At 46.5% G+C, this 26,438-nt stretch overlaps 1 protein-coding gene across 7 annotated transcripts; it reads left to right on the forward strand.

The window, feature by feature from the left end:
• The first annotated feature begins 854 nt into the window (after positions 1 to 854).
• On the forward strand, positions 855 to 21,276 carry MGAT1 (alpha-1,3-mannosyl-glycoprotein 2-beta-N-acetylglucosaminyltransferase). Of its 7 annotated transcripts, none has more exons than XM_019438992.2 (3): positions 855 to 1,047; positions 2,182 to 2,613; positions 18,657 to 21,276. In XM_019438992.2, the coding sequence occupies exon 3, from the start codon at positions 18,780 to 18,782 to the stop codon at positions 20,121 to 20,123; it is 1,344 nt and encodes a 447-aa protein (XP_019294537.1). In that variant the 5' UTR covers positions 855 to 1,047; positions 2,182 to 2,613; positions 18,657 to 18,779; the 3' UTR covers positions 20,124 to 21,276. The 7 variants fall into 7 exon arrangements, 6 of the variants coding, with proteins under 6 accessions (XP_019294537.1, XP_019294540.1, XP_019294536.1 ...); XM_019438995.2 differs by having other exon boundaries at positions 855 to 1,044; XM_019438991.2 differs by lacking the exon at positions 855 to 1,047 and adding an exon at positions 1,202 to 1,313.
• The last annotated feature ends 5,162 nt before the right edge of the window (positions 21,277 to 26,438 follow it).

Genomic DNA, 26,438 nt, shown 5'->3' on the forward strand with positions numbered 1-26,438 from the left:
TCTTATAAAACATAGTATCTCATAAGATATGCCAGAAGACGGAAGCTTAGGTTAGTGTTTTCAAAAATGAGGGGAAAACAGGCTGCCAATTCGTTCATAGTCCTGGCAAGATTCTAGAACATGTCATTAAGGGGATGACATATGAACTCCAAAAATTAGTAGCTACTCTTGGATTTAAGTTGAACTCAAGAGCAAGTCAGGTCAATATATTTAGAAAAGAAGCTACCAGGGCAATTTTGGAACTTGGCAGTCCATCGCAGGAGTGGAAATGTTTCTTCGGGGAGAGGTCTCCGGTGGAACGTGATAGCGGCAGTACTGGGTAGTGTTACAGCCTGGGAGTCCAGTCTCTACCACATCCTAAGTCGTGCAACCTCAGGCTGACCTGTCTGCTGTGCAAGGGGTGGCAAACCATGTAAAGTGCTTCGCACACTGTGCGTGGAGGCTGTAGTGAAGGCGTGGGGCACTCATTTTAGAGTATTCTTACCCTTTTCTTTCCCTTGACGCAATGAAAGGTCCTACCTAGGCGAGAGAAGTAGCGAGGATAAGTAAGCGATGAACAAAATAAAACTTTGGTACTGCCACAGAGCTGTCAGCACTGGAACGGTTAATACTGGCTTCAGTGCTTCCTCAATTGTTTCTCACCGGGAGGACGGACGACCGGAGAGGGGCGCTGCCTTGGCCTTTGCCAGCACGTAGGTCAAGCAGGCTGTTGCTAGGCGACCTCAGGAGGGCACCAGGGCCAAGCTGCCCCACCCCCTTCCTGCCCAAGTCCTACCCCGCCAGGCCCACCGGCTTCTACTCTCGCGACAGGCCGAGGCGTCGTGACGCATGCGCTCTTCTTACCACGAGGCTCGAAGTGACGCGCGCCCCATCCCTTCGCCGGACTCTCTGCCCCGCCCCTTCTTGCAGGGCAGCTACTTTGGCCCTCATCTCTGTTCTCTTCCAGACTCGGTCCTGCTCACACCTCGTCTCCGGTCCTATTCACAGTGACTGCAGAACAGCTTCAAACCCTGCAGACCAACATCCCGCGCTCCCGTGGTGGCGGTGGTGATAGGCGGGAGCAAGGGGGGTGTGGTGGAAGAACAAGGCGGGATGTGGGGAGGTGGCAGTTGCCTCTCGCTCACTTCCGGAGGACGGGCGGAAGTGGCTGCGGCGGATGGTGGGAGGGGGGGAAAGGAGCGCGAGGGGAGGGCCTGGCCGCCGGGGGTCGAGGGGGTGGGGCCTGGGCCAGCTTTCGGGACCTAACCTGGGGCCTGGACTCTGCTCTCGGGAGGGCCGAGGCTTCCTGCTAAGACCGGGCGGGAGGGATCCAGGTAACAACTTAGCGCAGATTGGGCGAGGGTCGTCCGGGCGGCAGAGAGGTGGGTGTCAGAGTCTAGAGAGGGTCGCTGTGTCACTCCCTTCCTCATTGAATGCGGAGCACTGGGTTCCGAGGAGGAGGGTGGGAGGAGTTAAATTTTGGGGGCGGGGGGGTTCATGTGAACGCCACGCCCCTACAGGAAGGAAGGGTGTGTGTGTGTGTGTGTGTGTGTGTGTGTGTGTGTGTGTGTGTGTGTGTTTAGTAATAAATTTAGAAGGGAGGGGGCGACCGGTGTGTGTGTGTGTGTGTGTGTGTGTGTGTGTGTGTGTGTGTGTGAGCGCGCGTGTGTGTGTTTAGAATAAACTTAGAAGAGAGGGGGCGACGCGGTGGGCTTCCGGACTGCAAAATTAGAACACTGTGCAGCTATTGCTGGCAGGACTCAGGCCTCTGTTCCAGGAGAGTGCTCTCAGTGGCCTCGGGAAGGAGTTTGACTGAGATTGGGAATTCCATCCCTGGCACAGTTTTGGATGCAGAGGGGGAGGCGAGGGTGAAGGGAAAAGAGCAAAGAATGCATGGGGAAGGTGCCAGCATCTAGGTCTGGAATGGATTTAGTTCATTCAGGGAGAGCTGGACGATGAAAACACTGAACACTCTAAGAAGCTTGGGAGATGTAGGAGATTAGTGTATGGTAATAACAAGACAAGAAGGAGCTGGGAGGAGGATGTTCTTTTCTATATTTCTTAGAAGACCATCTACATGCATTGTTAGTGCTTTTGGTATTTTGATGATAGAGCAGAGTAAAAGAATAGTTAAGAAGTCTTAGGAATCCATTTGGGCATATAATAGATTAGAGAGTGTCACAATGTTTAAATATTCCACAGGTTAACACTGAAATCAGCCTTCTGGCCATGCTGGTTCTATGGCCTGTTTCTTCTCATGAACCCCAGCAGAAGACAGAAAGGCCAGTCCTCACAGTGGATGACTTCCCTTCCCTGAGCAAGAGATGGGATAGAACCTGGGATCTGCCCAACACCAGACTCTGAGCTTAATAAGCCAGCTGAATGAAGGAATGTAACAGACCCCTGGGAGGGACACTGAACCCTGCATTGGGGGGGGAGGGGCCTGGACATACCCCTTCCCCCCCAGACTCCTCCCCCTCAGAGTCCACTCAGCCATGGACTTTGGACCTGGATAACAGGAGAGAAGCTGCACTTTGTTTGGTGTATCTGATTTGGGATTCAAAGTTTTTGAAATGGAGTACTGGAAGGGGGTTTGATGATCTCCAGGGGAGCAGCTGAGAGAAGAGAAGAAAGGTAAGGTTCTTGTCTCACTTCCCACTTGGTGTCTTACTGCTTTTGTGCAGAAAATGTTGAGTGAGGGCAAGTCTGGGGATGCTGCCATTTATGAAGTGCCTGATGAGAACCCTTACTCTGATGGGTACAGAGGAAGCTTCACCTCTCTTTCACTCTCTTAGAGAGGCTGTTCCCAGCCTCTCTTTACCCAGGCAGAAGGAGTATCTTGTAAGGGGTTGTAGGCAATGGCAATTGTGAAGTCAGGCCCAGGAGAACATGAAAATAATTTCAGCTTCTGAAGAGAGGCTTGGTTAGATTATCTATAAGAGTCTTTTGAACACTGAGTCAACACATTTAGGGCTAAATAAGACTAGAACGGATTACCCAGGCAGAAGGAGGCTGCTGTGTATTGGGGAACTAATTGAATAGAACTGCCTTTGAGGGGGAGGGTAGAAAATGGTCTAGATAACTTCCTAAGTTGTCTTTCTTCCTTCTCCCCCTATAAGGTGTTTAGACCATGAAATCTCATGCAGATAACAGGGACAGAACACAGGTTTGAGATCAGTTGGATTTTTGTTCTAGCTCTTGCTTTCTTAGTGTGCAACCCTAGATATGTTGGTTTAAGCTCTGCCAGTGTTCTGTTCACCTGCAAGATGGAGATAAGTAACTTTACAGGTCCCTCACAGGTTGTTACAGGGAGCAAACGAAATGATAGATTTTGGAAAGTATCCAGGGCCATGTACTTATGAAATAGTACCATTGACATTGCTTGATAATGCTTGCATAATTGTTATATACAAAAAAAACCTCTGAATTAGGAATTCTGCTCTTTTATTGAATTAGTGTACTGGTAAAAGCCTTGGATGTCCTCAATTAAAAGCCTACCCTGAATGTCTCATCCTGTTGCTCTTAAACAATACCTGAATCATCAAGTGGCAAAGGTGATTGAGGGATTCTAGCCCTCAGGGTTCTCCACACTTATGATAAGTGTGCCTCTTTGAGGTAGCAGATTAAAGAGGGGTGGAGGAAAGATAAATCTAAGGGCCAAGTGTGTATTTAGGAGACTGAGCTCCATTTCTTGGAGTAAGTACTGGCCTTTTCTTCCTTTGCCATATCCTGGTATTCTCTCTTGCTCTTTTTTTTTTAAAGAAGGTGTTGTTTCCCACTTTATTATTTTCTTTAAAGTTTATTTATTGTGTGTGTGAGAGAGAGCATCAGCAGGGGAGGGACAGAGAGAGAGGGAGAAAGAGAATCCCAAGCAGGCTCTACACTGTCAGCATGGAACCCTGATGTAGGGTTCAATCCCATGAACTGTGAGATCATGACCTGAGTGGTGAACAAGAGTGGCCACTTAACTGATTGAGCCACTCAGGTGCCCCTCTCCTGTTCTTTTAGATGACAGTTTTTTCAGACTGTTATCTCTTAGTCCTTTATATTTTTGCAGGCTCCGTTTCCACTTAAAGCAAACCTGTTCATAATTACCTTCTTATCTCCTTCCCTTTCCTACCTTGAACTCCAGTTTATCTATGCCAGACCTGCTTTTCACAGCGACAACAAACAGAAAGGAGATGTGTTGGGAATTTTGATAGATAGTGGGGTATAATGGCCTGGTTGTGGGGCAGGAAGCTTGGCTTCTAGCATCTCTTTGCCTCTTACTGGCTGTGTAACCACCTGAACCTCACATTCATTGGGGGCTGGAGGCAATAACTAGGTTCATTTGCAAGCTGAAAATCCTGTATTTATAAGTTAGTTTCTTTTTTCCTGTCCTTTCTTTCTTGCCTGCCTTCCCCCAGTAGTGAGCTGTTCCTTCTCGGGGGCAGCCCCTTTCAGGCCGAGCTTCTACTTTAGAAGGTCTGGATTTCAGGGTGGCATGTCACCTCCTTCAACTTGGCCCAGCAAATTCCTGATGCCAGTCTTTGCAAGGGATATGTGGTCCCAGGATGCGTCTGCAGCCCTCTTCTTACCTGGAAGGCCTGTGAGTGCTTCGAAACACTTAAAGTACCACAGAGTTGTGCTGTGTTTGTAGTGATGTTATGTGAAATGTCCAGGCTATTGTGTCAGTTTTCCATCACCACATTGTTGTGAGGAAGAGAGAGCAGGGATTATTTCCCCAGTTGTATGTAAGGGGAAGCTGCAGAAGTCCTGAGCACAAAGGGTTTGCCTAAGTGTGGAGAGGCAGACCCTGTAATCCCCTGCCCAGTTCTGTGCTGCTTTTACAGCATCTGACCTATCAAGGGCCATCTGGATTCTGCTGTAAACTTTCAGGGAGGGGAATTCAGTGCCCTTTCAGACAGCCTCTCTGGTAAGACATATTTCCTCCCTAGACTGAGCCAGAATTCCTCTCCCGTCATTTCCACTGAAAGCACTAGTCCTGTGCTCTGCCTGATCCTGTCATGAGACAGCCATTGGCCTTCTCATAGGGTTACCAGGATGCTCAGGCCACTTAGCCAGGACCTTAAGACTTAATGATAGACTTAACTAAAAGTTGTGTGTGTGTTTTAACTGAATTTATTTATACCATTCTGTCTTCCAAAAGGAATTGCATAGAGCTAACCAAAAGTTCCATTTCACAGACATTGCTGACTGGTCATTGATCTTGATGAGCTGTGTTTCTAGGTCTCCATGGGGAGTGGGAATGTTGTGAGAAGGGGAGAGGGAAAAACAGACACAACACTGATTTAAAACTTTGATTTTACTTCTTCTGATGGTTTCCAGCAAAGATCGGTCTTAAGTTCAGAGCATGAATTCTTTCCAAATTGTAAAAAGTTTCAGGATATCTTAGGCATGGTTTCTGGGAGGGAAGTTGGAATAATTTTCACTTCCTTCTCTTTATCTCTCCAGTCCTCTTTTGGAGGTAGTAGGGGTGGGCAGGATACAGTATTTTCCCTTCTAATTTTCTCTTATCTTGTGACCAGATCTTTGGATTTCTTCCATTTTCAGATATTCGAATCCCAGTTTCATTCCCAGAATCCAGGCACCTATCTCCTTATTTCTGCCCTTTATCTCCTCCATAGTACCTCCTCATGAAATGTCCATCAAAAGCCTGGGCCTTTTTTCCCAGGTCAACTTGGCACTTACCACCCTGGCTTCTTGCCTCCCATACCAAATGTTTTCTCTTGTTTTCATCCAAGAATTCAGCCCATCCCAATTTACTAACCAGGCTCTTTCTGCTTGGGACAGTTCTTTTGCAGTTGGGGAATTTCTACCCTAAGATCTTCCTGTGAGCCTTGGAATTTCAACAAAGGACAGTAGTCACTGGGTGTGAGTTATAGTGCACAAACAGTCCCCCATTCTTTTCCCCATTGAGCTGCCTTAGATAGAGAAGGATTATTGTTAGAGGTGGGAATGTGACATCTCGTGGGCTGGTTGGTCTGCCCTACCTTTCAGCATCCCACTGTGTCCTTTGTCCTGGAGGGTGATTTTAGCTCCTGATATCTTGGATCTGCAAACCAGTGTTTCCCAACTTTCTACAGTTTTAGGAATTATCCTTTTCCTTCTTACTTTGACATGGAGTGTGAGTGTGTAGGCCTTCCATATTCCCCAACTCCCTTCATGAGGAAAACAAAGAGAGGGCAGAAGTGCAGAGACCATGGCTGCTGGCTGGCACATGAGCATGGGCTTGCATTTCCTACCATGGTCCATGAAATCAGCTCAGCTGGAATCCTTAGACACACACACACACACACACACACACACGTGCACACGCACGTGCATATACACGCATGTCCAGCCTCTGAGGTGTCAGCTCTTTTCTCACTTTGCTCCTTCAGGCTAGTCTCCAATTGCTTCTACCAGGACTTCCCTCCTGCCCCACTGTGCACTTGTCTTGTTGGACACACAGCCATCTCAGAGCAAGGGAGCATGATAGGAAGGAATGAGTGCCAGCTATGGAGGCAGGGATGCCTGGGTTTAAAACATGGCCATGCTCCTCACTAGGTCTTGCAACTGTCAGCTGGTTGTCACTTACCCTTGATATTCACACTCTTGATCTGAAGAATAGAATGATTAATGTACACTCTTCAGAGCTTCTAGGAGGGTCCTTCATGAGGAGGCCTCTGTGCAGTTGGTTTATTTCCTCAGCCCCAGGCATGGGGTGCCTTTTGGGCATGCCCTGCCTTTTTGTTTCTCGAGAACCCTGGTAATTCCTAGTTTCATGTAGAAACAAGTTAGCAAAATCAGTCAGTAACTACACACTGCTAAGTTTCTGCCTGCTATGTGCTCTGGAACACAGGGGGGAGGGCCTGTTGCCTGCAGAGTGTGTCCTGGTCACATGGTAGGGCTGGCCCTGGACTCAGTCCTTTTCAGAAAAGTCATGTGCTTGAGTAGCCAGTAGTTCTAAGTTCTCCACCCTCACTTCCCAGGGTCAGATACAGACATCAAGGCTCTTCCAGGGTGCTCCCTCACCCCCTTTCATAGGGCTACCACAAAATCCTGTGATTAAGTCCTTTACTCCTTAGGTCTGATGGTTCTTACCCCAGGAACAAGTCTGTCTCTGCTCTTGTACTTAGAACTAACAGCTCTCATTCCCCACCTCGAAAGGAAAAAAACAACAAAATGGAAGTATTTAAAAAAGAAAAAAAGAAAAGAAACAACAGCTGGCCCTCTTCTGCTTTTGGCAGCAGGTGTTTCCTCTCTGGCTTCCTTTTTGGCACCCTGGTTTTTGTTCTCATAGCCCTCCACCCTGTGACCTATTGCCCCCAACTCCTCCTTCCCGGAAGCCAGCGTTGAGCAGGTTGCTGAGAGCTGGCCCCAGACGCTTGGCCTTGGATTTGGTGAACGCACCCTCCGGCTGCCTGGCCTTACCTTAGCCAGGGCTTTCCCCTTCAATTCCATGAGGCTCCAAGCTCTGGGGCTGCGAAGGGGAAGACTCCAGACGTCTCCACTGGAGGGGTCCGAAGGTGTGGGTGGGGACCCGTGGGATTGCGATTGGGAGAAGGGAAGGTCCCTGTGGTAACAGATGCCAACACAGGGCCTCCTGAAGTTCAGAACCTCGGAAAACTTGGGATGCTCAGCCATCAAGTTCTGAGGAAATCCAGGGTGATTGCTAAGAGTCGGGCGGAGGGAGGAGGCGGGCCCGGGAAAAAGGGGCCGCTGGCGAGTGAGGGCGGCCGGTCCCGCCCCTCGGCCCTCCCCGTCCCGCCCTTACCGGGGAAGGGCCACGTTGCTCGCCCGGCGGGCGGGTCCGGTTCGTGTAGGAAGGGCCGGCCGGGAGGAAGGCGCCGGCGCCGGCACCCGCGCGAGCGCCTGGAACGCGCCGGGGCACCGGGATTGTTCCCCGCGCCCCGGGGCGGTCCAGGTTCAGGGCCGGGAAGTTGGGAGGACCTGGTGAGTAGGGGCCTGAAACGTCGGCGTCTGTCCGCTCTGAGGCTTGTCCCAGGGAGGGCATGGAGGTCCAACTGAAGGAGGCCCCGCGGGAGTGGAGAGGGCGCTCCAGGAGTTCAGGTCCCGGCTTGAGAAGCTGCTCCTCTCCGAGCACTTCGTGTTCCCCGACAGCCCTGGTGCCCGGGAGCCTCAGAGAGGACTTGGCCCGGCCCGCCCCGGGTTTCGGTCGCGCACCCCTCTCTAGCCGGGAAGTCGAACTCCGCGTTCCGCTCTCGGAATCCGGGCCTCCAGCTGTTGGAGGGAGGGCGGGCAGGCTCCACCGGGAGGGAAGCGGTTGTGAAACTCGGCCTTAGGGCGTACGTGGGTGCACGGCCAGAGGGGGTGGGATTGCTGCAGAGGGTTTGGGGAGCGGCAATGGGAGGTGGCCTTTCCCCAATCCCCACCCAGCGTCCCTTCCACTAGGGTTCTTTCTCCTCAGCCTCCAGGAAGAATTGACACAATGTGAAAATACGTAAACTGGAATGAAAACTTTTTCCTCCTGTTAGCTCACGTGTGTGGAGTTGGGGCCTCCTGAGACGTGCAGGCCTTTCCCCCCCTCTCCCCCGAATCTTATAAACTGTGGAGCAGAGGGGCTGTGTGGCCAGCTGATCTGTGTTTGTACTGAACAGTGAGCCCCAGGGTGAGGCTCCACCTTGGTTAACCCTTGATCCTGTGGCCTGTTTAATTACTCTTTGCTTTAGGTCGTCCCCAAATGAGAGATGCAGCTTTATTTTCTGTCGTTTGTAATAGTTTTCAGACCACGGAGCCTTTTCTCTTAGATGCTTACATCCCGAGTCTGCCTCTCATTGTGAATCACCCCTGTCTGACCCCATTATTGGAGACCATTGCGCTCTCCTGGATTCCTGCTTCTGTGTCCTTCTCTCAGAGTTAGTATTGTAGTTATGTTTAACCTCAATGGCCTATGTGACAAGTTAAACTAATTTCCTGTTTGGGACATTGAGGAGATTGTTGCTGTCCTTTTCATCATTAGAAACCAGGGAACGTGGAGAAGAGCCAAATCAACTCTATCCCTGTTCAAATTATGGGAACCAAGGAACAAGTGGGTCAAGTGACCTGCCCAAGGTTACCTGGTTTCCCAGGCCATCATGCTTTTTGCTACACCAACATCATACTTTTAGTGTTTTCTTTTTCAGGATGAATAACCCGCATCCCTTCCTCCTAGGTCTTATTCTGTAAGTTCTTGAATTACTTAGTGTATCTTCTCTGACTTCTTTTCATTTCTTGTGAAATTATGGAGCCTTATACATGATGCAAGAGTCTAGCAGAGGGCTCATAATGAAATTCAGTTTGGTCTCCATTATCTGTGGTGTATTCTATCCTTTGGGTTTTTTAGGCAGTGCTTTTTAACATACTAAGCAAGATAAAGATAGAAGGGAAAGCCTGTCAACATTCCTTCAACTTGCATACTTTTTTAAATCTAAGTATGACTTCTCCATTATTGCTCACAAAGAGAAGTTGACTATCCGGTGTTCTGCTGTTTAAGGGATATTTTTGCCAGAGATGGAGGACTAGCTACAGAGGTAATACCATGGAATCAGAGTGTTAGGGATCTCACAGCTTCTAGGCAGTCCTTCAGAGGAAGAAATTGAGACCCATAGGGATTGGTGGGATCTGCTTATAGCCTGCTGAGGGTTTTATACACCCAAAATGCTCACTCATCTTGCACCACAGTGCAGATGTCTTTGTACTTGGTAGTGTGGATCAGATGTGTCACTTGGCTAAAAGAGTGTAAAAATTCTAGCAAATCAAAACTAATTTTGATTTCTGTGCCTTGCAGGCAAATGTCATTAATAACAGAACCTCAGGAACTTGGGTCAGGGTTAAAAAGACTATTGTTCTATTTTAGAAAAGGAAGGTGTGGCAGATTGTTTTGTCCCAAAATAGTCACCCCATCAATATCCCATTCCACTTGTTGTTACAGTTGGACTTTGTTCTCACCCACCAGTGGTGAGATCTGTGGTTTTTTCCCTTTGAGTATGGGGAGGCAGTCATGATTCTTCTGACCTATGAGTAGGCAGAAGTGATCCAAGACTAGATCATGAAAAGGATATAGTCTCACCTGGTTTACTCTCTTTCTTGGAACACTCATCTTTGGAACCCAGCCATCAAGTTCAGAGGAAACCCAGGCCACGTGAAGAGGCCACGTGGAGGTGTTGCAGCCAGCACTTCAGTTAACCATGCTAACATCAACCTGCAGACATGTGACAGAATAAGCCTTTAAGCCAGGCCCCAGCTTTTTGAGTCTTCCAGCTGAGGTCCTAGACATCATGGAGTAGAGACAGGTCATCTCCTCTGTGCTTCACTGTCCAAATTCCTGACCTGTTGGAACTATGAGAGAGAATAAATGATTGCTATTGATTTAAGCCATTAAATGTTTTTATTCAACAATAGCTTCTAATAAGGAAAGGAATATGAGTTGAGGCAGGCCTCAACTTGGACTTGGGGCGTGAGCACAGAGGACAGGAAGAACACTGGGCTGTGCTTATCAAAGCTACTTAGATTCTCTTTTACTCATTATTTCAGATACTTTTTGCTGTATCTCAAATCACATCAAAATATTAAAGCTTAAAACAACAGAATCATTTTATTCCTATCTTAGCTATGTGGTTCTTGGTCATGGTCTTTTATGCAGTTGAAGTCAGATGTGGCCAGGGCTGGGATCAAACCTTTCAGATGCTTGCTGTCTACTAGAACCTTAGTTTGGGTTGTGAGCTGGAATACCTATAGGTGTCCTGTCCATGTGGCTTGGGCTTCCTCTAATCATTATGGCTGCATTCAAACAGCAGGCATCTCAGGAGCAACAGGTGGAAACTATTGCCTTTCATGGACTAGTTTTGCAAATCATGTATGGTTACTTTCTCCATAGTCACAGATCAAAGAGAGGGAACATAGACCCCATCTCCCCCACCTCTAGTGGGAGGAATGGCATTACATCTTTGTAAGAAAAGCATGTGTGATGGGTTATGTGGTGATCATCTTTGGAAAATGGAATCCTTCAGTCTTGTGCTGCTGGTTTGGTCTTCTTTCTCCCTGATCTAGCTAATAATGCAAGCAGTCCCCCATCTAGCCACTTGAACCTCATACATGTGCCAAGAGTTGTAATAGGCTTAGAGGTCACAGAGACTTTTTCCTAAGGAGTAAGGTGAGAGGCATGTAAGCACAACCACAGATTTTGTTACAGTGTGGAGGGGAGAAACAGGAGGTGTGGAGAGAGTGTGGTGTGAGTGTAGTCGTGGGAAGGCCTGGCTGGCTCTGCCTGGGATGTTATGGATGTGTTGAGTGCTTGCACTGGGGCCATAGGTAATGTCTCAAGATGAAGAACAGCTGGAGCAAAGACTGCAGCGCATACAAGTGTACTCTTTGGGGGAAGTAAGTAGCTTGCTGAAGCCAGAGTGTGGGGTTCATAGGGTTAGGGATTGGAGGTGAGGTTGAAAAAAGGATGTTTGAGATAATTTTCTGTGAAGGCCTTGCATGTCATAATGAATTTGAGTTTTCTGTGGGCAGTGGTAACTTCTGATGGTTTTTAAGGCAGGTTAGTGTTGTGACGAGGTGTGCACTTTAAGAAGGATGCTCTGTTGCTTTTGGGAAGGTTGCTTAGAGGGAAGTGAGATTAGCGATGGGTAAACTAGCTGAGAAACTATATCAAGAGTTCAGGCTTAAAACAGTATTTCATAAGGAAAGAGGGTTCAATTTAAAGGTTTGTGGGCTTGAAATGGAACTATGGCAGTGAATGAGTAGCTGTCTCTTACATTTTCATAATTCTAAAATGCTTGGGCTGGATATGTTTCAGAATTCAGGATTTTTTTGGATTTTAAAAAGATGATCTAGTACGTTTATGATGTAGTATAAAATGTGGAACAGCACACCATAATCCAACATTTTGGTGTCTGTGGCAAAATGTATAAATAGTCTCACTAAATGAGATAAATAAATGCTATAAATAGTCTTACATTAGATCACATCAGATTTCACCAAAGGTTTTACTGCCAAATGAGTGTAGAAAACTCAATTTTTTGGTGCTTTTTGGGCTTGGGAATGGCAGTTAAGGAATTGTGGGTGAGTGACATCCACACAATAGTCACTTTTTAGGTCATCGGCAAATCTCTTGATGGTCCAAGATCCTAGCACAGCTGCTTGGCTGCAGTGGGGGAGCTGGTCCCATCCTGAATAGCTTGTAGCTGAGGGAACTTTATAGATCTTGAGCAAGAGATTGCACTGATGTCAGTGTTTGTGAAGGGGAGATAGACTTCATATTGTCTGATACCTTCCCTGGCAGAGACATGAGTCAGAGTACACCAAGTGAAGGAGAGAGGGAAGATCAGACCAGTCATACAGGTACGTACGTGCAAAGGCCCTGAGGCAGGCTTATGTGTTTGTAGCCCAGAAGGATGTAGTAGAGTGGAGCAAAGAGAGCCAGCCAGCTAGAGAGGGAACAGAGGAATAAGTGGTTAGCATTTATATCACAACTGGGCACTGTTCTAAATACTTGACGCAGATTATCTCACCCAATCCTTACGGCAACCCAGTGATTGATTCCTATCTTATTATTATTATTATTATTTCCATATTAGAGGTGAGAAGATTGAGTTTTAGAGATGTGAAAAAACATGGGGTGGTACCACACATTGCCCTGAGCTGTTTGGCTTGCCCTTGTTACTCCTGATGGTAGGACTGAGAGCGGCACTTTCTGGATGAGTGTGTGGGCTTGCTGGCTACAGGCTGGGCTGGCCCTTGGTGCTTTATCACCCCTCAGTCACAGCCAGCTCCTGGGGAGTGCATGTGCTTGTGTATGCACACACCATTCATTAACTTCCATATAGAGCAGATGATCCTGTCCTGGAGATATGTGGAGAAGCAGTAGGAAACTGCTCTGGGACTCTGGGTAAGTTTGTGTAGAGAAGCAGTGGAGCCTGGGAATAGGGGTATTGTGTTCTCTTATGGAAAGAGGAACAAGTTCTGTTTTACAATTTAGAAAAAATGGTCATAGTCTGGCAAACTAAGGCCTGAGGGCTAAAGTAGAGGCCTGGACTGGACTGGAACAGCGGTTTCCTGTGGGCTATCCAGCCACTCTTAATGTTTACAGATTTGCTAAGAATCCAGTCCTCTGAGGGACTGAGAAAATTGCTTTGATCTGCATGGCTTAGAAGGTTAGGTGAGCAGAGGCCTCTGGAAGTGGATGTGGGCCACCTAATTCCCAATGTCTGGAGAAGAGTGAAGGCTTTTACTTGTCATCTGCAGGGTTGTGAGGATGGTGTCCCTTGGGGTTTTACACCAGTCTGAGAGCTTGCTGGTCTGAGGTGGCTCATGGATAAGTCAGAGATGGTTCTGCTCCTCCAGCCTTGAGGTAACATTTCAGATGACAGAATTCAGTCTCTTTTCCTTCCTCCATCCCTTTATCTAAAGACTTTTCCTGCCTAGTCAGTTAGGAGGCAGGAGAAATACCTCCCTATTTGGGGGATAGGGAATCCTGGCCGTAAGATTGGAGGGAAAGTTCCAACATGGACCACATTGTGGCAGCAAGGAAGAAACTGGAAATCTGTTGTCTCTCTCTTTTTCTAGGAAACCTTGATTTGTATATGAGCACTGACAACATGGGAATTTAATGATACAGTAAAACGGAAATGGACCTGAGTTTTCTGAGGAGACTGGTGCTATGGAGTTGTGGGGTAGATGGTTTCTCAGAGGACAACATGTGGTGGTGGTGCTGGCAGGGACTGGGGTAGTCCCCCCAGAAGGGAGACAGAATCTAGGTTCCTTTAGAGACCCTTCAGGATCAATACTTTGGTCCTTTAACACTGGATCTGCCTGCTCAAGAGCCCAGAAGTACAGAGATGAGATCTGGAATCTGAGATTTTGGTGGCTGTGAGGCAAAGGGTAACTAGCAGAGAAGCCCAGATTTTTGGTGGCTGTGAGGCAAGGGGTAGCTGGCAGAGCAGCAGGGCACAAGAGGGCACATACCTGAAGCTTTAGGATGTGAAGGGTATAGACCAGAAGTGGGAAGGCCAGGGACAGAGTTGTGTGGATTGTTATGGCAGCTACCTGGGAATTGGAGGGTGTGGTAGATTCTTCCAAATAGTGGGTTCTGATAGAGTGAGAGGGTTGGTAGGACCATGCCTTTTTCTTGTAAGATGTGTGTCCCAGTCCCTTCCCAAATCCTGGCAGACAGCAGGTGTGTGATACATGTCATTGAATGATTAGGGAGTTCAGGACAAAGGGATTGTTTTAGTTGCCCCTACTGATGTGCCTAACTTGGACTATATTGGACAAAGCTAGTCAGAACTTTGGGCCATGTCCCCATATCGATTTTAAGAAACTTTATTTGGAAATAAATTCAAACTTACAAAAAAGGTGCAATAATTAAAATGGTATAAGGGCACTTTTAATCCCTTTACTCAGATTCACCTATTAGCATTTTGATGCATTTGATCTCTCTCTCTCTCTCTCTCTCTCTCTCTCTCTCTCTCTCTCTCTCTGTATACATGATATTTGTGTTCTGAACCATTTGAGAAGTTGCTTTCTTGGCTCTCCTAATTACTTCAATCTAATTTACCTAAGAATTGGGATATTATTTTCCATGACCACAGTATGGCTCTCAGTTGATCAACACTGATACTTTGTCTATATTCCAATTTTGTCATTTAACCCAATATTGCCTTTTTTTTTTTAAAGAAAAAGTTTTATTGAGGTATAATTGACATAGAATAAATTGCATCCATACCCGCAAAGTTTCCTCTTGTTCCTTTGTGATACCTCCCCTCACTGTCCTCATTGTCTCCATGCCTAGGCAACCATCGATTGGCTTTCTGCTACTATAGATTATTTTATATTTTCTGGAGATTTATTTAAGTGGAATCAGTGTATGTGCTCTTTTTTTGGCCATTCACATATCACAGTTATTTTGAGATTAATCCATGTGTTGTGTGTATCAGTAGTTTATTCCTTTTTATTACTATATATTATACCATTTTGCAGGTAAACCACAATTTGTTTATCCATATTCCTCTGTTGATTGCCTTTGGGTTTCTCCCAGTTTTTGGCGATTATGAATAAAGCTGCAAAAACATTCCAGATAATTTTTGTATGGACATGTGTTTTTATTTCTCTTGACTATATATATAAGAGTGGACTTGGTGGTATGGTTGTCTTCTGTTTAGCATTTTAACAAACTGCCAGAATGCTCTGAAAGGACATTAGTTCCATACCTCATACTATATACAAAAATTAACTCAAAATGAACCTAAATGTAAAACCTAAAACTATAAAACCTAAAAAAGAAAACAAGGAAAGATATTTGTGATTTGGGCAAAGATTTCTTAGATACAATGCCAATGGCATGATCCATAAAAGATAAAAACCCCTGATAACTGATTATCATTAATATTAAGAACTTGTGTCTTTCAATTGACACTCTTAATACAAGGACAGGGGTTTGAATTTTTGTGTCTGATAGGTGAGAAATTCTTAATATAGTTTAATTTGCATTTTTCTGTTATAAGTGAACTTGAATATCTTTTCATATGTGTAAGGACCATTTCAGTATCTTTTTGTGAGTTGCCCTTGTCTAAAGACAGAGTTTTGGCTTTTTACCTCCTCAGTGTAAAAGTTCTTTGTCTCTTAGGGTATTGGCTTTTTATTTGTATATTTGTGTGTATATTGCAGATATTCTTCCCCAGTTTGTCTTTTGACTTGGCTAATGGTGTTTTTATCATGCAAAAATGTTTTATTTATTACTGCATCTAGATTTTGAATCATACTTAGAAAGCCTTTCTCCCTACCCAGGTTATAGAGGAATTGACCCATATTTTCTTCTAGCACTTGTATAGTTATATTTTTTATATTTAGATCTCTAATCCACTTGGAAGTTATTCTTTTGCATAGATGTAATTTTATTTTTCCAAATAGCTATATAGTTGTTATAACACTCTTAATAAGACATTTTTTGCCCTAGTAATTTTAAATATCACCTGTATCGTATATTAGGTTTCTACATGTTTTGGGATCTATTTCTGTAATTTAAATTGTATTCCTTTGGATAATCTATTTACCTACTATTATCACATAGTTTTATTTATTTATTTATTTTTAAATATATGAAATTTATTGTCAGATTGGTTTCCATACAACACCCAGTGCTCATCCCAAAAGATGCCCCTTTCAATACCCATCACCCACCCCCCCTTCCTCCCACCCCCCCCCTTCCTCCCACCCCCCCTTCCTCCCACCCCCCCTTCCTCCCATCCCCCCTTCCTCCCACCCCCCCTTCCTCCCACCCCCCCCTTCCTCCCACCCCCCCTTCCTCCCACCCCCCATCAGCCCTCAGTTTTTTTTTTTTTTTTTTTTAACGTTTATTTATTTTTGAGACAGAGACAGAGCATGAATGGGGGAGGGTCAGAGAGAGGGAGACACAGAATCCGAAACAGGCTCCAGGCTCTGAGCTGGCAGCACAGAGCCCGACGCGGGGCTCGAACTCGCGGGGCTTGAACTCACGGTCCGCGAGATCATGACCTGAGCCGAAGTCGGCTGCTTAACCGACTGAGCCACCCAGGCGCCCCTGTTCTCAGTTTTTAAGAGTCTCTTATGCTTTGGCTCTCTCCCACTCTAACCTCTCTCTCTCTTTTTTTTTTTTTCCCTTCCCCTCCCCCATGGGTTCCTGTTAAGTTTCTCAGGATCTACATAAGAGTGAAAACATATGGTATCTGTCTTTCTCTGTATGGCTTATTTCACTTAGCATCACACTCTCCAGTTCCGTCCACGTTGCTACAAAGGGCCATATTTCATTCTTTCTCATTGCCACATAGTACTCCGTTGTGTATATAAACCACAATTTCTTTATCCATTCATCAGTTGATGAACATTTAGGCTCTTTCCATAATTTGGCTATTGTTGAGAGTGCTGCTATAAACATTGGGGTACAAGTGCCCCTATGCATCAGTACTCCTGTATCCCTTGGGTAAATTCCTAGCAGTGCTACTGCTGGGTCATAGGGTAGGTCTATTTTTAATTTTCTGAGGAACGTCCACACTGTTTTCCAGAGCGGCTGCACCAGTTTGCATTCCCACCCACAGGGCAAGAGGGTTCCTGTTTCTCCACATCCTTGCCAGCATCTATAGTCTCCTGATTTGTTCATTTTGGCCACTCTGACTGGCGTGACGTGATATCTGAGTGTGGTTTTGATTTGTATTTCCCTGATGAGGAGTGACGTTGAGCATCTTTTCATGTGCCTGTTGGCCATCTGAATGTCTTCTTTAGAGAAGTGTCTATTCATGTTTTCTGCCCATTTCTTCACTGGATTATTTGTTTTTTGGGTGTGGAGTTTGGTGAGCTCTTTATAGATTTTGGATACTAGCCCTTTGTCCGATATGTCATTTGCAGATATCTTTTCCCATTCCGTTGGTTGCCTTTTAGTTTTGTTGATTGTTTCCTTTGCTGTGCAGAAGGTTTTTATCTTCATGAGTTCCCAACAGTTCATTTTTGCTTTTAATTCCCTTGCCTTTGGGGGTGGTACGGCTGAGGTCAGAGAGGTCTTTTCCTGTTTTCTCCTCTAGGGTTTTGATGGTTTCCTGTCTCACATTCAGGTCCTTTATCCATTTTGAGTTTATTTTTCACATAGTTTTAATTATAGAAGCTGTGTAATATGTAGTATTTTAATGGCTGGTAGGGCTAGTCTCTTTTTCACACCTCATTTTCATTATTTTTCTAGATCTTGTGTGTTTATTTTTTTCACATGAACTTTAGTGTCATTTTGTCTAGCTCCCAGAAAATTGATTTTTATTCAGATTTTGATGATGTTGAGGTGTCATAACTAAGAACAAGGGATATTAAGTCCTCTTGTGTCTTTCAGGACCTATCATCTTGTTCATGTAGGTTTTGAATATTTCTTAAGTTTATTCTTAATTTATCATTTTCATGGCTAGGGTAAATAGGATTTTCTCATCCATTGTTTCTTCTAATGAGTTATTTTTTGTTTATCTGAAGCCTATTTTTGCATGTTAATGTTTATATCCTGCTACTTTGCTCAGTTATTCAGTTGTTTGGGGTGGTTTTATCATTAATTCTCTACAGTTTTCCAGGCATATTCTTACAGTAGCAATAAATAGAGATAGTCATGTTTCTTTTTCCACTTCTGCTTTTTTCTTCTGTAGCCCATTCACATTGGCTGATCCCTCTAGCAGAATGTTAGTCATATACATGGTGGGCAGCTTAGTTTGCCCCTGACCTTTGTAGGAATGTCTCTAGTGCTTCCTTTTTAGGTAGGGTGTTGATTTTAGCCCAGAGGTGTGATATTAGAGTTTTTAAATCAATAATAATTGAGCAGTTTGATTTGAGGAATGAGAGTCAGATGGTCTCCCCTCCACTCCTGCCCCTAAACTCTGGATGGAAGATGGAAATGAAATCTGTCAGGTATGGAAGGGAAAGTGGGGTTCCCTTGCTTCCTCCTTTACAACATCACTTTCTACTTTCCCTTCAAACCACATTGCTTTTCTGAGGACACATGGACTCCTTTTGGAGTGAGGAGAGTATGTTGTCCTTCCCCATTCATCCCAGATTAGGAGATGGGCTGTTCTTTTCTAAGAGAGCTCTGGAGTCCACCTCCTGGGCTCCCTCCTCTCCCATCCTGCATTCCTCCCCCTAGGACAGCCCCATGCTTTTGTGATGAAGATTGGTTTTCTCTGTCTTCTCAGGTGCATGGCTGCTTCCTAATCCTGAGGTCCAGAGAAAGCATCCCTAGAGCTGTGGAAGTGAACTAGGCAAGCCAAGGGCAGCCTTGAGCCCCACCCTTGCCTGCCACCCCCTCGGGGGCCAGGATGCTGAAGAAGCAGTCTGCAGGGCTTGTGCTGTGGGGCGCCATCCTCTTTGTGGCCTGGAATGCCCTGCTGCTTCTTTTCTTCTGGACACGCCCAGCGCCTGGCCGGCTGCCCTCTGACAGTTCTCTGGATGATGATCCCGCCAGCCTCACCCGCGAGGTGATCCGCCTGGCCGAGGACGCGCAGGTGGAGTTGGAAAGGCAGAGGGGGCTGCTGCAGCAGATCAGGGAGCATCATGCTCGGTGGAGCCAGAGGTGGAGGGTGCCCACTGCTGCCCCACCCATTCCACCGCGTGTGCCTGTGTCCTCACCACCAGCCGTGATCCCCATCTTGGTCATTGCCTGTGACCGCAGCACTGTCCGGCGCTGCCTGGACAAGCTGCTGCACTACCGGCCCTCGGCTGAGCACTTCCCCATAATCGTCAGCCAGGACTGCGGGCACGAGGAGACAGCCCAGGTCATCGCCTCCTATGGCAGTGCTGTCACGCATATCCGGCAGCCAGACCTGAGCAACATTGCGGTGCCCCCCGACCACCGCAAGTTCCAGGGCTACTATAAGATTGCACGGCACTACCGCTGGGCACTGGGCCAGGTCTTCCATAGGTTCAAGTTCTCAGCAGCTGTGGTGGTGGAGGATGACCTGGAGGTGGCGCCAGACTTCTTCGAGTACTTCCAGGCCACCTACCCGCTGCTGAAGGCTGACCCCTCCCTTTGGTGTGTGTCTGCCTGGAATGACAATGGCAAGGAGCAGATGGTGGACTCGAGCAAGCCAGAGCTGCTCTACCGCACAGACTTCTTTCCTGGCCTGGGCTGGCTGCTGTTGGCTGAGCTCTGGGCCGAGCTGGAGCCCAAGTGGCCCAGGGCCTTCTGGGATGATTGGATGCGCAGGCCTGAGCAGCGGCAGGGCCGGGCCTGTGTGCGACCTGAAATCTCCAGAACGATGACCTTTGGCCGCAAGGGTGTAAGCCACGGGCAGTTCTTTGACCAGCACCTCAAGTTCATCAAACTGAACCAGCACTTCGTGCCCTTCACCCAGCTGGATCTCTCATATCTGCGGCAGGAGACCTATGACCGAGATTTCCTTGCCCGTGTCTATGGGGCTCCCCTGCTGCAGGTGGAGAAAGTGAGGACCAGTGAGCAGAACGAGCTGGGGGAGGTGCGGGTGCAGTACACAGGCAGGGACAGCTTCAAGGCCTTTGCCAAAGCCCTGGGCGTCATGGATGACCTCAAGTCTGGTGTTCCCAGGGCTGGCTACCGGGGCATTGTCAGCTTCCTATTCCGGGGCCGCCGTGTCCACCTGGCTCCCCCACAGACCTGGGATGGCTATGATCCTAGCTGGAATTAGCGGTGCCTGTTCCTCCTGGGCTCCTTCCTTGCCATATCATGGGATGAGATGGGACCGTGTCCTTAGGCTGCATCGCCCTCTCTGTGTGTCTCTCTTGGGTACATTTATCTTTTTTTTTCTTTTTTTCTTCTTTTTTTGAGTGGCATTCAGAAGCACAGAGGATAAGGTGAGGGTTATTCTCCCATTCTCAAGGGGGGTGGATCACATCAGGGGAAACTTCCTGGGATATGTCGAGCAGTATTAAGCAAGAAACCACCATGTGGTAGGGGAGAGACTTGGGCATGTTGGAGCCATAGACTTCCATGTTCCAGGTTTTCTCCTAGAGCATCTGCAGAGAGGTGAGCAACTTTAGTTCTCTTGACCAGCTCTCTTTCCCCTGTCCCGGCTCTTCCAGCCAGGGTGTGAGCTCACCTCCTATACCTGCTCCCCACCCCTACCTTCCCCCAATTTGAGGGGTTGCTGGGTTATTTGAAAAGGGGACTTATCTGTGGCCAAAATGAAACTAACCAAAGGGTTTCATCATCAGAGTCTGGGTGGAGCTGTTAGGCTTTCAGGGTTTACTGCCACCTACTCTTATTTCTCTTCTACCCTTCTCCTTATCCCTGACCTCCTTTCTGCTCTTCTTTCCTTGCAGCTTAACAATTTGTGATTCTAAGATGAGAAGTTGAAGGGGGAAAGCAAGACGTCTCCTCAGTTTGTCTGCAGAAGTTGGGGGAAAGGTGGTAGGGGGAAAGCCTTGGTGTGCTGGGACATACCTCCCTCATCCTGCCTCAAAGAAACAGACTCTGTTCCTGGATCCTGACCTTTCTAAAAATTGATCCCTTCCCTTTTGCTCTAGGAGGTTCATGCTGGCTTTGTGGAAGAGAGATTAGCTCCTTGTGTCCCTTTTCCCCTGGGGTTTGGTGCACAGGCTCCTCCCTAAAGGTTGTGGTTTCTGGTGGCCTTCCCAGGGTGAGGTAGAACAGCCAAGACAGGATGGCTCCTGCCTCCCTCCGCTGTCTCCGGGGCATATCCTTATCTGCTCAGATTAGGATGAGGATGGCAAGTTGGAGAGCAATGTGTGTGTTTTTGCTTCTGGCCTGACCTCGGTTCATGGAAGAAAGTTGAAGCTACAGAATTATTTTCAAAAATAAAGGCTAAATTGTCCGAAAAACTGTGTGTATGTGTTTGTGTCCTAGCATAGGAGGAGGGGGTGGAGAGGTGATGGCTAGAGGAAGGAGGAAAAAGAAGGGAGAATAGGGACTGAGGGAAAGGGCTGGTTGGGCAAGAGGAAATGGATCAGCTAAAGGAAGGAAAGCAGATGACCGGAAGATGACAGCTGGGAGGGTTGGGTGTGAAAGAAAGGCCAGGCATGGAGGTGGAGAGGGTCTGAGGCTACAGTTCCCTTGCTGCTAATCTCTGGAGTTGGGCTGTGAACCTGTGGTGGGCTTGAGCTTGCTGTCAGCCTGAAAGCCTGGCCTGAGAACCCTGGCAGTCCCTGACAGAGTGGGTGCTGTGTGCTGGGTGCCCCCTGGTGGTCATGCATTTCCTGGGCATCCTCCTGGCCCTGGCCCTGAGCTCTGGATGCAGAGCTGATACCAGGTAAGCTCTGGCAGTGGCACTCAGAGTCCTGACCATGATCCCAGTGAGAATGCCTTTTATTGCCACCTACAATATACATGTAACTGATAAACATTTCCTAAAACTTATGTGTAATACATTGAGAGTTTCTGTTCTTCACTATTTTTACTTTTTTTAATGATTCATTAGTGGATTTAAAACCCTGAGTAGGTGGCTTTGCTGACAGATACCATTCTGGAGCTTTACACATGTGAGCTGTGGAGTGAATGGGGTCACCTGGGCACAAAGGAAGCAACTCTGGCCTCCTTTTTCCTGGGCTTAGGAATGTGGAGTGTGCTATGGGAACCAGGGTCAGACATTCATTTTAAACTTTCAGATGTTTGTAGAACTAGTTTTGTCTTCCCATGTGCTCCTAGATGGATTACTTAACTCTGTTTTGGGAGGGAGATGCTCATTATCCATGATTTGCAGATAGGAAAAGAGGACCAGTGCAGCACCGGATCCTGCCTGACACAACACATTGGCTGCCAAACTCCATGTTCTTAGCACTAAATGTATTAAACAGTTATTCACCAGGTGGCTTGTTCTGAGCACTCTGTGATTAATATCAACTCATTTAATCCTCAAAGCAATTGTGGGTGGTAAGAACTGCTCCTGTTTTAGAGGTGACGAAATGGGCACATAGAGATTCCCTTGCCCCAAATCACCCACCTGGTCAGGATGGAGTGGTGGATTTGACTAGGGCCTGTGCTGTTAAGTATCACCTAATACTAGACTGTTCCTTTTATATCCTTTACTGCCTTCCTCCAAGAATGTCTTCTCAGGTTCCTTTGTACTCTGGCCTCCTCCCTCAGGCCCCAGAGTGGTGGATGGTACTGGACGTCCTGGCAAGCAGCACACAATCTGCCTGGGCTGGTAGCATGAGCAGTGGCAGCCCTCTGGGAGAGATTGCAGAGGAGATGCCAGTCTTAAAGATACAGACTGATTTCTCAGGTTTCTCCTGAAGCAAGGAGAACTTTCAGGGATCCCTGGTCCTGTTCCTCTTCTGGTCATCTTCAGGTGTGGTTCATGTGTGCAGGGCTGCTATCCATTAAGAACCATGATTCTGGAGCACCTGGGTGGCTCAGCTTGTTAAGCGTCTGAGTTTGGCTTAGGTCATGATCTCACAGTTCATGAGTTTGAGCCTCACATCCAGCTCTGCACTGACCTCAAAAAGCCTGCTTGGGATTCTCTCTCTCTCCCTCTCTCTGCTCCTCCCCTACTCCTACTTTCTCTTTCTCAAAATAAATAAATACACTTAAAAAAAAAAAAAGAACCATGATCTTCCTGGGGATGTTACCAAATACAAAAGTACCATGTATTAAATGTTTCAGGATTAACCTTGAGTTCAGAGATTTAAAGGTAATTCCAAAAAGTTCATCTAGCTCACTGCAGCTCCCCTGCCAGGTAGGCCCTCCCTGAAACAGCCAGTGACCTACTGGTATGGCCAATGCAGGCTGTGCAGGTGGAGGGTCTGCCCGAGTGGCATCTGGGGTCTCAGCTGCCTACAGAAGGCCTTACAGGGATGCGGTGTGCATGTGGGCCCAGCAGCTGCTTGGGCCAGGCCACCACTGGCCTTAGCCTTGGCACTTCTGCCTCTGCCTGTGACCCATAGTCCTTCCTCCATTTCATGCCATCCTCCTGCTCCTGGTACCAAGAACCGCTGTTTCTGCCTTCTCTCCATGAGTCTCCCCTCCATCAGTCTCTTGGACTTTGCTCTTGTTAAATAACAGATATTCAAGAAAATTATAAAGATCTAATTGGCCTTATTGAATGATTCATGATCAGGCAGCATCCTGTCTAGCAAGTAGAAAGTTCTTAAAGGGCTATAGAAAGGGAAGGTTTTTAAAGGCAGGACAAGGAAGTCATAAACCAAAAAAAAAAAAAAAAAAAATTGGGGGGGCAAAGTCACCTCACTTTGGGGAACAAAAGGATCTTATTATTTAGATTACCTCATCAGTGCTGATCAGGAAATTCCAAACTGGTTAAGATTACATTCATGGGGAAGATTGAAACTGCAGTTAGGTTTGGTATTAAGCCCTCTTTGGTGTCATGGGATTAGCACAACTGACTCCATTTGGGATCTATTGTTTACTTTTAACAGCCTTCTCTCTTTTCTGGGTCATCCTGGGTCATCCTGGGTCATCTGGGTCATCACTTGTGGGGTGAGTCACCTTCAGTGTGGACAAATGGATGGTCTCTGACCATGCTCTCCCTGAGCTTTCAATTGACCCACACAGGTGTGTTCAGAATCCTGCCAGAGCTAAGGGGCAAAGGCTAGAGGTGGTACATGGGGACCAGGGCACAGTAGAGGACTTAGGAGAGGGAGCAGGGTCTGAGGCTGGGGCCCTGGCTGGGTTGGAAGGGTCTGTATTTAATGTCAGATACAATGCCCTTTTAAAATGAAAGGTATAGTTTACTTTTTTTCTAATTACAAAAACAATACATGTTCATTTCAGAAAAATCAGAAAGCAGATAATAAAAACATTCACACTTCCACATTCCCCCTCACCTCTGTTTATACATTATACATACCAGGTTTCTTTCTTGCATAAGTAAGTGAGTAAATAAATAAATAAATAAATAAAACATTTATTGATCAATAAAACCCATAGAAATACAGAAATATTTATTTAGCTTTATATGAGTTAAACACATATATACCCTATATATTATATCATAGCCATGTCAAATATTTACCTTCACCATAATTTTAATAATTTCCCCTTTTTCTTAATTATCTTTATAAATGATGGATTTCAGGGTTCCTGGCAGGATTTCTGTAGAGATCAGTGGTTTGCCTCCAGTGGGGCCCTTGAACCTCCATCTGTCCTCCTATCTACCCTCTGTCCAACCTGGGCAAGTCACAGAGAATTTATACTTGGAGCAGAGGCGAGGAGAGGAGTGCCACATCTTTTGTTTTGAGGCAGGATGATGTGGCTTGGTGGTTTGGTCCTATCATGTGAAGGATGTAAGCTGAACCCAGCTCTGGCTCACTGCCTGTACATTGGACTCTGGATCAGCCATCTGTCCTGCCAGAGCCTCTTCCTGTGAGGACACTAGTGCCTCCCTTTGGGTTGATTGTGAAGATTAATATGTGTGAAAGCAACAGTTCAAGTCCTAGAGAAATCTCCATCTCTGGTGCTCTCTTTTACCCAGTTTCATCTTTGATCCTACCTTTTGTTCCCCTTTGTATGCATCTGGAGGAAGCAGAGTGATACAGGCATAGCTGTTGAGACAAAGGGCCCTTGGTGGTCCTGAGGCTGTTACTCCCTTCCACTGTCCCTTCAGCTCATTTGAAATCTGGCTCTTTATTCTAAAATGATAAGACAGTATATTGAACTTGATTTAGCTACTTACAGCAGAAAAGTCTAACCACAGTACCTTATGTAAGTGAGAGCTAGGTGGTGTAAGGCTGCAAGGTAGTTTCCGTGTCTTCTGTCTCTCTGTCTCACTCCTTAGCATGATGCTTCCCTCCTAGGTGTTACTCTGACTGCAGGAGCTCTGGACATCATGCTTACATTTTAGGCAGGAAGAAAGAGAAAAGAAGAAGGGCAAAAGGTGGATTCTTGATGCAGTGTTCCTGGAAGTCAGCAACAGCCTGATTACAGCTCCCTGGCCAGAACTGGATCACACAGACATACCAGTCTGCTGGAAAAAGTAACTATTCAGCAGAATCAAATTATAATTCCTCTAAGGATAAAGGCAGTGACAATGTGGGAAATTTCAGGGCTTCTGGCACACCCTAGGCCTGGAAGAATGAACTTGTGACAGTGACAGAGAGGATTTGAGAGGGCAGGATGATGGGGAGGTTTTGAGGAGTGCATTAGGAGCCTTGACCCAGAGAGGATCAGAGTTTAAGACTCCTAGGGCCCTAATCCTAGCGGATTCTGTGAGAAGCATGGCCAATGTGCTTAAGGGGACTAGGCTTTCCCAGGGTCACACATGACATCTGAAATTCTTAAAGGCCACTTCACCCCAGAAATGCTTATTGACAAAGGAGCAGATATTTTCTTTAGTGTTTTGAGAGTGTATACCTCACATCCTTCCTGGCCCCTTTGCCTGCTGGTTGCACTGTTGTGGGAGACCCTCCAGGGAAAGGGGCCTGGTACCTTCTGACTGATCCCCATTCTTTGTTATTATTCCTATCGCTCTTTCTTTCTAAGGGAAGGAGAAGTGATTTACATTCTTGTGACCATTGCCTAAGCCATGTACTCAAGGATCTGTGTGTCTCCAGAGATGCACTGTACACCTGTATTAAAAGTAGAGGACCTTTATCTGATAGGGTATTAGTCTGGCAGCTGGAAAAAGACCCAACATGATCATGGCCTAAATAAGATGGTCTATTTCTTACCTGCTCAAAAATCCATGTGGTGTTTCTGGGCTACTACAGCATGTCCACACCCACCAGAGACTGTCTTTCATTTGTCATCCTACTATCTTCAACACGTGATTCCCAGCTCCCAAAGATGGTGCTCTGGCTCCAGTCAGGAAGGAGGAAAAGAGAAGAAGACAAGCCTCCTTTTTTTTTTTTTAGAATGAAACCCAGAATCTGTGTATAAGACCTTCCTTCATCTCCCACTCACAAGATCTTGCTCTTGTTCCCCAAATTTCAGGAGAGACTAAGGAAACAGAGTGGCAGCTATATGTTCAGCTAAAACTTATTTATTTATTTATTTATTTATTTATTTATTTATTTATTTATTTAGAGTGCAA

Source organism: Panthera pardus, unplaced genomic scaffold (assembly GCF_024362965.1).
Source record: "Panthera pardus isolate Hobbes unplaced genomic scaffold, ASM2436296v1 HiC_scaffold_2, whole genome shotgun sequence".
NCBI lineage: Eukaryota > Metazoa > Chordata > Mammalia > Carnivora > Felidae > Panthera > Panthera pardus.